General features: G+C 28.7%; 1 protein-coding gene across 4 annotated transcripts; it reads right to left on the minus strand.

Moving 5' to 3' along the window:
* Positions 1 to 84: 84 nt before the first annotated feature.
* On the minus strand, positions 85 to 14,685 carry FipoQ (F-box/LRR-repeat protein FipoQ). Of its 4 annotated transcripts, XM_011068037.2 has the most exons (8): positions 14,601 to 14,685; positions 13,935 to 14,034; positions 4,923 to 5,122; positions 4,371 to 4,645; positions 2,750 to 3,016; positions 2,126 to 2,495; positions 717 to 920; positions 85 to 445 (listed from the first exon to the last, which is right to left on the minus strand). In XM_011068037.2, the coding sequence occupies exons 1-8, from the start codon at positions 14,606 to 14,608 to the stop codon at positions 310 to 312; spliced, it is 1,560 nt and encodes a 519-aa protein (XP_011066339.2). In that variant the 5' UTR covers positions 14,609 to 14,685; the 3' UTR covers positions 85 to 309. The 4 variants fall into 4 exon arrangements, with proteins under 4 accessions (XP_011066339.2, XP_087262443.1, XP_087262445.1 ...); XM_087406317.1 differs by having other exon boundaries at positions 13,935 to 14,603; XM_087406319.1 differs by lacking the exons at positions 13,935 to 14,034; positions 14,601 to 14,685 and adding an exon at positions 12,075 to 12,343.
* Between the last annotated feature and the right edge of the window lie 45 nt (positions 14,686 to 14,730).

Raw genomic sequence — 14,730 nt, forward strand, 5'->3', positions numbered from 1 at the left:
GTATTTGCGTTTAGTGGGACACTTTTCTTTACTCTGTGCAAGTTTCGATGTTCTTGGATAATTTGAAAGTTTGGAAATAAATACTGTTCAGCGTAAAAAATAGTGTTTGCGATATTAAATTACAATTTGTTGTATGATACAATCTTGTTTCCTTATTAACTAATCTATACATTAATACTGGCGTAATGAAAATATCGTATTTTATACATAAATATATTATTTTGTCGCTTTATTTTTAAGCACTTTTCCATGTCAACAGAGTCGTGGTAACACTCACAAAACAACTTGAAAACCTATCATCAACGTGCCTTAATTAAAAATTAGATCCTTATAATTTTGCAAAAGATAGTAATTCGATACTCTGCAACACGTAATAGTTCTCACAACTGTAAGTCGATCGGCTCGCTCGAAATTCGCTTTGACGATTTCATAGTATCTTCCGTCACTGCAACAAAAATGTTTTATAAATATCGCTTATTCTACAAGATAAATTTGTTTTAACTGTACCTATGCCTAAATCGTACAACAATTGTAATTACAATTTAAAGATTATAATTCTTGACAAGATACAATAAAATGTAACCAATAATTAACGTTTTAGACTAATGTTTTGTATCAGCAAGAGCGTTGTAAATGTCTTTAAATCGAAATTATACAGTATAGTTTATGCGCAGATATGATTTAAGCAATTTTATTTTTTATCGCTAATTTTTTACCTGAGGCTTAAACATTTCATCTTGATACACTTCACACGTAGAATATCAATAGCTTTCTGACTTTTGTCCGAAAATCGTAAGTTTTCCGGGTCCCATCGCAATTCCAAACGCTCCAAATTAGGACAATTATTAGCAATTCCGTCCATCAACTGATCCACGTGAATATTAACGCCCAGTCTCTCTTGAGTGCCCATCACAAGTATTCTGAAATATTATTGGAATTCTTAATTCTCAGAAAATGTTTATTTTTAAATTTAAATTATAATTAAACTTAAATTATAATAATACAAAGGGAAAGTCTTTAAATAATATAAAAGCCTTAAACTGGCCTTTGTAATCCTGAAGTAGAGCATGTGCATGTGAAGAAAATTACAAGTATACAAATTCATTATTCAAGACTGAATTGAATATTACATTTAACGAAAAAAATAGAATTAGTTACTACATAATTACAGCGTTGGGAAGTAATGTCGTTTTCTTTTTTTCGGTAACGATCGTTACTTCTTTTTGTCAGTAATAGAAATATCAAACAATCTATCCGGCCGTTTTTTTACAATCCAGTCAGATAGTTCAATCCATTCAGTCGACTATTAAGAAAAAAATCATTTTTCACAATTTGAATAAATAATTTTAGACTGCGTTCCATTATTTATTGCAAGTACTGAAAATCTGAAGTGTAATATGAATTACAGATTTCTAGTATTTACATTGTATAGTAAATAATGGAACCTAGTCTTGATAAACGCCAACTAATCACTTAAGTGATTTTCTCTATAATTGGCTAGAATAATTCTTTTTTGTTCTGAATCACGTGAGTCAGTTGGCGTCTCTCTTTAATGTAGGTTATCTAGTCAGTATTGTACGTCAGTACTATACGATTTTCCTCTATATATATAGTAAATAAAAAATTATTATATTATGTAAGATTTGAACTTTGCTCCAAATTTTTCAAAACACTATTTAGTTCTACTGGATTATTAACTCGTAAGATATTTAACTTTAGATAAATTTAATATAGATATAATATTGTTGATTCTTAATACATAGAAAATATATAGAATAGATTTTCATTAAATTTATTATGAATAATTAGTTTTATTAAAAGTTAATAACGAAATATTAAAAAATCATTTAATACATATAAGTTATCACATTTTTGTAGTTATAATGGTTTTTATTAAAAAATCTTCTTTGTTACTGTAAAAAAAAACAATTAAATTTTTTTTTAAACAATTAAATTCTTTTTGTGCAATTGCCGGGTAAAATTCAGGTATCACAGCTTATCGGGCTTTGTCGAATAATTCGTTTATTTAGTAGAAATAAATGACGAATTATCCAGTATTTGATTATTCGACAAATTATTATCTATTTCTTACTTGTATGGGATTAGTCACGTATTGAATACTTACTTTGCATTAGTGAGAATTGGTAATACACTTTGCCAAAGTTGGTCAGTAACGTGCGGCATTCCTGACAGCGCGAGGCCATACAGCTGATGGCCGTACCTCGACAGGAACTTGTGTAGAGCATCGTCGCTCAAATTATCGGATCTATCTAAGTCCAGTGCTATCAAGTTCCGCGTATTTCCAAGCTCAGTCCAGGCTTTCAGCACATTATCATTAAAATTGTTTAATTGACCGGCGCTCAGAAAACGCAGTCCGGGGATTCTGCTCAACATGTCAATCAGGCATTCCGTCGATAGATCTGTAGCAGTAATGTCGAGCTCCAGAATGCTCGACTTTTCCCATTCAACTTGCATCACATATTCGCTCTGCAGATCTAAAATATTGTATGACTATTATTGTACACTATTTCTTTAAAATATATCAGATAAAAAAATTACATTTCGATTCGAGTTGCGTAAGAGACATTTGTTTATTAATATTCTAACTTATAATTTAGACAATTTAATTTATTTAATTTATTTAAACAAAAATTCGTAAAGTAACAGATTTCAAAAATTTTAAGTAAATAAAATTTTTTATCAAAAATAGCAAATAAATCAAGACGACATAAACATAATCGTATCTTACTTGTTCCTTGCATAAGAAGACACGTCAGTCTTCTACTCCTTTGAAAGAGAGTTTTCATGGTCGAACCAGTCACTTTGGAACAATAATTCACCGCCAAGCATTCTAATTGTATACAATTAGAGGAAAAAGCATCGATATGCGAATCATCCACGAAGTTAATTCCGTATAAATTGATGACTCTTAAATTTGGCGTTGCCGATTTTAGTTTATGTACATTGATTACCTCATAAATCTCTTCTTCTTCTTCTTCAACCTTTTCATATGTCCCTAAAAAATAGATAAAGCAATTAAAAGAAATATTTAACATTATATAATAAATATATAGATCCTTTAATAATATTTTTTAATATACTATACAGAATCTATCCAAAACACCAGAATATTTTAATTAAACCCAGTAAATAAGTAACAGTGTTTCAGACAAATTTGTATGATTTTAGGTGAGATAAATAATAAAAAAATTAATTTAAAAAAAAATCAATTTTTTAAAGTCATATGAAGATCGAGATGGCTATACAAATCGATTGTGCCTACAGCATCTCTCTCGTTTGCCTACATCATTTTTGTCGATAGTTCGTTTGCACACAAAAATTATTGCCTACAGCGCGATTGCCTATAAGCATTTTTGCACACAAATATAATATGCTTCTCTAATTGTTCTCTAATTATTTATGTTATTATATATTAACTAGAAGAGTTACATTACATTAAAAAATCATCCATATTACTCCATTTTAAAAAGTGGAGATGACCTTCATCTTGGAATCTTGAAAAATCAATTTTTTCAAAAATTTATTTTATTATTTGTCTCTCTTAAAACCATACAATTTTTGTCTAAAACATTTTTGTTTTGACTAACGGGTTTAATTTTCGAAATATTCCGGTGTTTTGTTTTAAGTGCCTCATCTTATATAAATATAATGCATCCATTTGTTTAAAGACCGGTTGTTCCGGCTTCAGATAAACTATGTGGTGATTTATCTATTGGATAAATAAAAGAGTAAAAGAATAAGAGAATAAGACAGTGAGCTGAAGTTTACCGAAAAGTGAAACAACTCAACATAAATATCAGATTTGATATTCAAATTTATAACAAATATGATATATGAATCAATGTTGGAAAGTAATGTATTACTTGTAATGCTGTTATAGTTATTGTAATCTTTTTCCACCTGTAATGAAAATACTTGTTATATTTTTACAGTAATAATAACGAAGTCGTTTCTTTTATCATTATTTCAGTTTCCTATTATCTTTATTTGTTCAATAGATGGCATTATTTTTATTATATTTGATTTAATAGAACCGTTTTATTTTTTTAAATTTATTTTTTTATTTAAATAAAAATTTATACATTAAAATATATCTTGTATTTTATATCTCAGAATGTATTTCGATAATCACTATTATTATTAAAAATCTGTAATATATACACACTATGTAAAGTGAATTATAAGTTTTCAATATTGGTAGTGAATGTCGGAATGCATTTCTAATTTTAACTTATAACGGCAACGGTAATTATTTTTATTTTTATAAAATGACATTCTCAACTTATGATGTAAGTGATATATATGTCATATATAAGAGATAATACAAAAAAGTGAATTTAATCAATTACCGATTAAATGAAGTATTTCCAGGCCATTAATAAAATTATAAATCTTTCGCATAAAACCTTCCATGAAGATTACTTCGGATAAACAAATACACATATATTTCAATTTCGTAGGAAACGCTTGCATTTCTGAGAAGTCGTGCAGTTGCATCGCAGTCGAAAAGTCCAGCAACATATGTGTTAAATTTGGACACTTATTAGCTAATTCATGAAGAACCGTATGAGTGATCAGTTCGATCGGTAATTCGATGTACCTCAATGTAGGTCCAAAGCGTACGCTGGAAATTTTAAGCCATCATTGTTTCATAATACCGTAATTCCGTGTCTAAAATAAGAATGGACTTGGTTCTTTCATGTCTCTTTAAATATTAATATCTCAAATAAATACTTTCGCAATTCTGAATCTGGTTTTAACAACAAGATCTTCAGATGATTCGACATCATTGCGATAAGTGCCAAATGTTTGCACTAAAATTATTTCTATGATTATCGTACACTAAACAACTAAGAGACATTCGAGAAACGTGAGGATTACGTATTACGTTTTTCTCTTACCTGATTAAATGTAACAAATTTTCTAGAGAGTTCACATGGAACCCACTTACTTCCGGTCTTAGGGATACATGCTTCCAGAGACGCGTATCATACGCGATTTGTCGCCAGCGTTTGCAAACTCGAGCAACTCTGCATATCTCGCGGTGCGAAAGGTAGCAAAAGACATTCAGAAGAACTTTGTCCGGCAATTTTTCTATCGTCTGTAGAGAAAAGACATTTTATTTATATCTACAAAAATCAACGATGTATTATTAATTATATTATTCAGAATTATTTAGGAAATTAGGAAACAAATTAGGAAGTTTCTTAAAGAAATTTAACAATATCGTAATTCCGTGCCTAAAATAAGAAATAACTCTAAAGCTGTAAATCCTAAATAAGAATAACTGTAATTATTAATATTGTCCTTAATTACTTATTTGAATATTGAAATATTTTGAATATTGAAATATGTTATTTATTTTAAATAACAATTAACAACAATACTTTTAATATTCAAAATAAATAATTAGCTACTAATTAATTTAATACTCACAGTATTAAATTTCTCTAACGTTCGTATCAGATTAAAAAATGAAATTGAATTTAATCAATCAGAAGAAAGAAAATGAAGTATCAAATTCAATATACTTTGCTTTGGTCAAATTCGATCTCAATTTCTAATTTGATATGGATGTAAGGAATGACATCGATCAAATATCTTTATAAATTAAATCATTTTATGTAATTTTGTATTCATGGTCTTATGTGCGTTATTAATATGTAACATTTATATACGTTAGCGCAATTTCGAAGTGAATTGAGTGTATGATATAAATACATTATCATCGAATTTGCCCTTTCCGTTAAGTTATCAAGCTATATTTATCAATTTTGGACCTCAATTTTGACGCTCCTTTCCATAGAATCCTTATATAAATGTATATATCGAGTGATTTAATGTTTAATATTATGTGCTAATTTCATTTCTTCGATAAAGATTCTGAACCTGTTGCGGGATTCTCTAAACGTTTTATCGACAATTGTAGCTATCATTAACTAGCGACAGTCAATGAGAGTCGCTTTCTTCCAAGATTGTCCTGCCATTATAGTTAACGAAAGCGACAATCATCAATAAGTCGTTTAGAGAATCCCTACTGATGTGTGAAGTAAATGAATTCAGATAGTCATGCGAAAAGTAGAAGATCAAACAAACAATCGTATTACATCGGTGTTAAATAAATCAACTTACAGTACGACTTTTAGCGGCGCCGCCTTCAGAAACGTACATCTGAGACGTTTCTAAAGCAATCTGACCCCAAACATCCACACCACCGAGATCCATGGTGCTGCTTCTTTTAACGTTAGATTAAAATGAAGACGTTTGGCTTTCGTGATAATTTTCGTCACGTATACAGTCTACTTTCTCTCTCCGAAATTAGATCCTTAAATCTTTATTTTTCGGTTTTACTATTTTATGTTGCAAGGTCACCTTTATTTTTTTTTTTTTGCTGTTAAACGTCACCATACGATTACGGCTTATTTCATCATAATTTTCGCGAAACAAATGTTATATTAGGATTTTCAATTCGTGCACTTCGATGTTTTTAAACGTGGACGAAAATTTAATAAGCGGAAAATATTACTGTTCGCAGTTATATGCGATTTGTTGGAATCGCGACACAACAGACAGAATTCGGGGAAGCTTACACTACAAGTCTTCAGCAGAGTTTTAATCGGATCGCGCTTGCGCGTCGCCCTAAATATAAGACTTGGAAGGCTTGCTTGAACTTTATTTTAAACCCCACCGCTATGCATATCTACTCGGAATACTAAGTCTTACATTTTTAATGAAATTTATATTTCCTGATAAAAAATCAAACTTGAAATGATCATTTTATTTACAATTGCCATGGCAATTGCCACACGATCGATTTTGCAGATTTTATATAAATACATATTTCATTTATCATTATATGGAATAAAGAACTGCGTTTATATTTTTTATGTATTTTATAGTATGCATTTATACATATACATACAGGTATTTATACATGCAATATAATTATATATCGCGCACAACTTATTAATATGTAGTCCGTCAAAAGTTCTGGACCAGCTGAATAGCTCGGAAAATATGCATTTCTGAGAAAAATGTTTTAAACAAAAATTGTAGGGTTTAAAAAGATTTATTTAATGATCTTATCAGTTTGATCTTGGGTGGCGTTGCCAGGTTAAGATCACATCGATTTTTTTTAAATTGGATCTTATTTTTGATTCCAGAATCTAATAGTCAATGTCAACAGCTTTTCAAAACACTAGAATAAAGTTCATTTTCATTAAATACTTTTTGAGTTATAAAGTTACAGTACTTGAAAGTTACAGTACTGCCATTATTAATATTATCTAAGGTGTTCAACCGACAATTACGATCTCTTGAATATTGTTCAAGATCATGCTCTGGATAACATTTGTTAAGATCATTGGAGATTGTTTCTCTTATTTTCATTTTTGCACTGAAAATTCATTTTTGCGTAAAAATAAAAATAAGAGAAACAATAATCTTGATCTTAATAAATGTTATCCAGAACTTTTTTTAGCGAGCACTGTATAATTTATATATATATAAATAATTCGTCATTTATATAATTATCTTTTCTGGAATATATATATACATATATATATATATATATATATATATATATAATTTTTTGTACATATACACAGAATATATCTATAAATATATATTCTAAATATTTTTGGAAATTTTGTAATAATTACATTAGTTACTCTTGGCATACTCATAAAAGTGAATACTATTCGGAAGAAACAAATTGGCATTAAATTTTATTATTATTTAACATTTACATTTAATAAACAAATATACACTATTAAATATGTAGTATCAGATTTAATCTAATGTGAGTCTCGACTGTTCCTATTCAATTATATCCTTATTTTATACTAAAATAATCGTTATATTTGACTATAGATTGTCAAGTTTAATTTACTATTGCGAAAATTGCAAAATGATAAAAGACTTTTCGACTCAGTTTAGTCCATTTTATCTACACAAAAGCGCTTGGCAAAAACTTACAGGATACTCTGTATATATGTATGTACAGGGTGTCTCGTAAATTTTTGCCAAGCGCTTTTGTGTAAATAGAGCGGACTAAGTCGAAAAATCCTCTTCCATTTTGTAATTTTCGCAATGGTTAATGAAATATTAATGACTAAAAATCGCTAGATATAATACTAGTTTTTAATGATTTTTTACTCAAATACTATCAACGTTACAGAAAAATAGCGAAAGATAAAAATGATGATGATGTTTATTTTCTTCTCATAGAACACTAAGAACTTTTTCAGAAATTTTTTGACAACTTTTTGGTACTGCATTTTCTTACTTTTACCAACATGAGAAAATATGGTATTAAAAAATTCTGAAAAAATTCTGAAAAAATTTTCAGAAAATTACGTTGTCTTCCTTCACTCAAGCGATGTGTTATTTGTAAAAGCTTTGATATCAGTAACTGTCACCAACATTTTATAACAAATTAAAAAATAAAATTCAAATAGTACTATCTTCAATTTTTATACAATATTTGGATGTTGCCTAAAATTTACAAAGCTTCGTTACTTACAATTAGTTGTAAGTGACGATTTTATTTATTCGATTAAAAATGGTTTTACTAAAAATTAAGCATTAAAAAAATAATATATATAACTCATACTAACATTAAAAAAGCAATAAAATATTAAAATGATACTCTAGATTTAGCTCAATACTGTAATCAACTTGGCACTCAAAGTATTATTAAACTTCATACAAATGTATCTATAGGATACATGTGATCTTGTATAAATTCAACGCTGAATTATTCGTGAAACATCCTTCCGTGTACTTTTGGCGTAATGATTGGCACGATTTCAATATACACTTAATGAATCACCAGCAACAGGTTACACATCTGTCGCGTAATTAAGGTGCACGAGTTTCGTGTTGATCAGCGAAGTTAGTGATTTATAATATTAATTACACCTAGAAAGCTAAATTATCTCTAATCGGGGCATCGAATTATAACAATAAAGTCTATGGTGATTAATGATCAGTTTATTATCAAAGAAGCTTAATAGATAACTGTTTTTATAAATATTAATTTATTAAATTGTGAAATAAAAATAACGCAAAAAATGCTGAATAAAAATTGAGAAAAAGATGATCTTTTTTGCGTCAGGATGAAAACATGAAAAGTATAAAAATTTCTCTATTAAGGGATGTTAGAGCCAACGGAGCATTATTTCGTATTTCTCAAATCGTTTTGTTTTCCTTATATAGAATAAAAAAATCTTTCTCCAGAATAAAAGAAAAAACGCAAATACCTTTGAAAAAATACAACTGGTATGAAAAAAATCTTCCAAAAATTGTAAAATACAGGTTTCTATTACCATGTAGGTTCGCTTCCTTTACGTATATACAAATGAATGCAAAGATATATCCAAACAAAAAGTACTTTCCCATATTTGCGTAATTTATAAGAATATCATGAGACCTTCAAATTATGATTTTGAAGCTTACAAGTGGCTTAAGAAGTACTTTGAGTGTAATGTAACCTCGTATTCATGTGATATATAGGATATAGCAGAGTAAGAAATGTACGTAACGTTTTACTTAATATTTTTGATTAATATATAACGTTTTATATAACGTTTTAATTAATGTACGTAACGTTTTCTTGTACATTCTCTTCTCTACGTAATATTTTATTTGGAATTAAAAATCTGTTTTATCGACATCGATCAAGTTTGGCTGTCGCTCCCTCCAACATCCCTTTAACTTCAATGATAAAAATTTTCATATTTCTGTCCTAAAGAGGAATATGAAAAAAATTACATATTCAATGTTTTAGAACAGAAATAAAAAATTACTTACAGATCTTTATAAATATTTAAAAATATTATTTTAAAAAATATCTGTTATTTATAAGATTAATAATATATAAAAATATTGAAAAAGGTGGCAAAATTTCCTTTGAAAAAAAAAGATCTTACGGATTCGATTCAGCATCAAAAACTATAACATCTATTTTCTATACGATTAGAGTTAACTTAATTAAAATCTTTTTGTTGATCGGAATTATTTTATGAAATAAAGACTGACTTACATAATTATGAAATAAGTACAATATATAGGATGTTTGGAATTTAAATATCAAAACTTCGGGAGTATAGAATCGATAAACTAAGAAAAAAAGTCCTGTAGAGATATGCTCATTGTTGTTTCGTTTTGAAGAAAATTGCAAAAAAAGACAAAACGTAGTTACTTCGTTCTCACACTGCCTCTGAAGTATTAACTGAACTTTTTGCATGGTTAATTTATCTTCCTTTTCGTGTTGAGAAAAAAAAAGAGAAAAAATGAATCGTGTAAGAAGTTCGAACAAAAAGAACAGGCTTATTATCGTCACTGAAATTGTGCATGAAAACAATAATAATAATAATAATAATACAATAATAATTCCGTTTTCAGGTGAAAACTTTTTTTTGTTTATTTATATTTCTGCCTTTCTCTTGTAAATTTGTCAGTTATTCGTCAGAAGTTATCAAGTGAATTACTCCTGTGACAATATATCATGTATATATTCTAACATTGAATATGCTGATATGATTTTCGTGTATGGTTTCTGCGATAAGAGGTCAACATTTTGAATAATATCTACATTAAGCAACTGAATAAATACAATAAATAAGTAATGAGAAAGTATAAGAATAAAAACTACGTTTTGTCTTTTTTTTGCGATTTTCTCCAAAATGAAGCAAAAACGAGTATATCTCTATAGGACTTTTCTCTTAGTTTATCGATCCTTTACACTCATATTGGAATGTTAAACAAGTCCCGCAAAAGAGATTAATAGTAAAAAAGTAATAAATTAATAGAATAAGATTTTAAAATTAGATTAAAATATTGTATGAACGTTGAACAAAATTTATTAACACAATAAGAAGGGAAAGAAAACCTTTATAAATAGTCAAGCTGGATCTTAAACTGTTTAAATAATACTATATGAATTTATATTACATTACCTGTCATTTTAAATTGCGTCCCAAATTGTTTCTTTTTTTTCTTAAAATATAAACCAGATTAAATTGAACTTCAATAGTAACATCACAAATTAAATTGCCTAACAATTTAATAATTTGATGCTCATATTATAGACATCTTATAAAGATCTTGATAACATGAACATATTAAAATCTAATATTTTTTTATTGCAAAAAATATTACCTAGAAACTCTTTAATATTGTTTACACAGTTTAAAAAAAAACATTTCTACATATATTATACTAAATAAAATTTAATGAATTTTAATAAATATTTAGGTACTTCCGATATTATCAACTTAACGATATTATTTCCAAAATTTTTAACTTTAGAAAATAACTATAGTATTTTTTTTATCAATAATATAGATAAAAATTTTAAGTACGACCGTATATATAAATACATTAAATACGATAAAAAACCAAGATCGGTCAAATTTTGGATATTACAAATAATACATTATATATTCTTTTATTAAATCAATTTATTCCAGATATAATTGCGAGCCGATAACATTCGGTTTCAACACATTCATTCAGAAATGCTACTAATCCCCCCTAAATTAAATAGAAAGAAAGAAAGAAAGAAAGAAAGAAAGAAAGTAAAAAATTTATTGCGAAAAATATTACCTCATCCTAGCTGTTCCTGGCTCTATTTAATTTAGGGGGGATTAGTTGCATTTCAGAATGATTGTGTTGAAACCGAATGTTATCGGCTTGCAATTATATCTGGAATAAATTGATTTAATAAAAGAATATATCGTATAATATATTATTTGTAACATTCAAAATTTGATCGATCTTGGCTTTCTTTATTGTATTTAATACAGATAAAGATATTTATATAATACAAAATTTATAATTTTAGGACATATTACAAAGTATTTTTGTGTAAAAGAGAGAGAAGAGAGAGAAAGAGAGTGAAAGAGATCACGCATAAAAGTGATAACATTTTTGTCATGAAAGCGAAAGGGAAAATTCATAGCTATCTTTTAAAGTAGATATTACAAAATATTTACGATTTAACATGTTGCTCTTTTGATCGTATGATGAATTTAAATGATCAAAATTACCGTCGATTTTCCTCGATGCTTCGTGCTAAATTCTTCCTTGGATATTGCGCTGACGTGCTCCACGGCTAATTGTGTCCAAGTAGTCATTGTTAGAACAAATAATTTTACTGAACGAAAACTGTATGAATATAAGTAAAAAAAAATTTGAGTTCGCGTTTGCGTTTCTCGCGTGAAATGTACCGATGATTCATACGAGAGAACCGAAAATCGATCCCGACTAGTCAAGCGGATCGGCGTTTGACCGTCCTAAGAGAGTCAGCAGTTGCGACTGAGTTAATTAGTTATAAATAAAAGCAAGCAAACAGGCAGATAGGCATCACGCCAAAATGGGAAGACCTATTGACATTCCCCGACGGCTTGATGTGACAGCTCGCTACGTGGAAAAGAAACGTGAGCAAACGCCGATTTAGACATCGCGAAATTTCCACTCATTTCTCTTCGGCGGAAATAAAAAAAGATTTGTATATCATGCATATATGGAAAAAACAATTTTATTAAAGTATCTAGAAATTTTACTACATAGACATATGAAAAGTAATTATGTTGGATTATCAAAATAATTATGTAAAACGTTCAAACTGTTATTAAAGTGTTAAAATTTTTTGCAGCTCATCACACTTGTGCTTCCTATATAATTATTTTGGTGACCGAACATAATTATTTTCAGATCCATACATGGAAAGGACGGTTTTGCTGTAGCATTTAAAAATGTAGCTAAATACATATCTGAAGATAATTTTCTGTTCTTTATCGAAGGACTTTCTGAACTGATACATACCGATGGAATAAGTTCAAACAAATATACATATTTCACTTCAATTTATTGTTCATGTATCAATTTAGAAAATTCTTCGATAAAGATGAAGTCTTTTGTTGGATTATCAAAATAATTATGTAGAACGTTCGAGCTGGTTGCTAAAATGTCAAAACTTTCTACAGCATTCTTTATCAAGCTTGAGTTTCTTACATAATTATTTTGATAGTTCAACATAATTATTTTTAGATCTGTGCATGAAAAGGATGGTTTTGCTCGATATCAGATCCTTCACTCTCTTTATTTCTGCAAAATCCAGTTAGACATAATCACATTAAAAAAGATTTAAATGAATGGAATCTCTTTTTTTCTGCGAGAAAGCAGATCACTAGATTTTTTAGTCCGTTTTATATGCTATTGTGTTGTATGATACTGTGATCCACCTTAGTAGAATGGGAACTTTATTCTATTGAGAAAAAAAAGAAATTAAAGAGAAGAAAAGGAAGTTTTGATTATATCTAAAAATTTAGCAGAGGTACAGATTTGAAAATAATTTTGTTGTACCATCAAATAATTGTAGAATGCTCAAACTAGTTACTAGAATGTCAAAACTTTTTAGCATCGCTGATTATATTTGAAATTGCTATGTATGTAATTATTTTGATGGCCCAACAAAATTATTTTCAGATTTGTATTTATATTGAAAAACGAGTCTCTTTGCATTAATCAGGATTCAAATTAAAAATAGTCAAATCAGAATTTTCTGATTAAATCTATTATAATTTTAGCAGAATTCATATCGATGTGATTAGAATTTTCTGATTTATTCATTTTTAACTAAAAATTTTTTTTAGTGTAGCTATAATTAATTATTACATATTTCAATAAAACTGTTTATTTCCGTGTGCTTGCAATTTGCAACCTCGAGTAAGTGTGAAATAAAAATTCATAATCTTCAATTATTTAAATTGAATTAATTGTAAATTATTTCCGATTTCATAAAAAACATAAAGTTTAGAAGATGCAACAATTTCATCGGTTTTTTTTCTCTTTTTCCAGTTGAACAAAAGACAGATCTTTGATGTAGCAAAAATAAATTCGCTTACTGTATTAGGGCGCCTTATTATCTTTTCGGAATCATCTCCCTCGAAGGCGTTCAGTTGTTGCAGCGCAGCCTCCACGCTCAGCACATTCCAATTCGACATTCTTCGCATGTCCATGACGACAAGATTATAGAGATGAGATAATTTATTAGAAAAAAATCGCAAAGTGCGAATTACAAAGAATAGAAAACAGATAAGCAAGAAGCAATTTTCACGCTATTATTTTGTAAGCCATCTAGGAATGACGAACGCATAAGGATGTTTGTCAATACTTTATTAATTATGCAAAGGGAAAACGGACCATAAAAATCATGACATCACAGTTTTTTTGCACTTATCATAAAATTCCCCATGACACTTGAAAGATCGAAACGTAAACTTAACCGAATAGTAGCTTTTTGCAAGAATCTCGTGTATATATTATTTATGAATTATATTAAGATCGGAAAAACGCACGTTCTCGATTGTTGAGTACGATCTTTTTCCACTCTCGCGAGGCACAGTAACTTATCCGCCAGGTTTTCACAATCGCAGAACTATTGTGTCGCAGCCACCGTCACAAAACTTCAATAGATTTGGTAGAATAATCTTGATTTTTGATTCAATTCTGACTTTTTCGTGCTTATTAGTCGAGAACAGGCGTCGTTTAATAGATGAAAAGTAGCGTACTCAGTCATCTCGTCGTGATGTTCGTGTAGACGTCCGTTTGCGTTCTGCGAGTTGGAGGAGAAAAATTGTAACTAAAATTATCGCGTGTTTCTCACCGTTTTCTCAAAATAGATCCACTGGAGTGCTCCGC

Source organism: Acromyrmex echinatior, chromosome 5 (genome assembly GCF_024713525.1).
Source record: "Acromyrmex echinatior isolate Ae372 chromosome 5, ASM2471352v2, whole genome shotgun sequence".
Classification (NCBI taxonomy): Eukaryota; Metazoa; Arthropoda; class Insecta; order Hymenoptera; family Formicidae; genus Acromyrmex; species Acromyrmex echinatior.

Excerpts from the sequence above, each read along its gene's own strand:
- FipoQ (XM_087406317.1), bottom strand. The coding sequence starts at position 14,048 with ATGGACATGCGAAGAATGTCGAATTGGAATGTGCTGAGCGTGGAGGCT. Across the intron at positions 3,017-4,370 it reads GGAAATACTTCATTTAATCG|GGACATATGAAAAGGTTGAA; the intron begins GTAATTGATTAA and ends TCTATTTTTTAG. Across the intron at positions 2,496-2,749 it reads TCTTCTTATGCAAGGAACAA|ATCTGCAGAGCGAATATGTG; the intron begins GTAAGATACGAT and ends ACAATATTTTAG.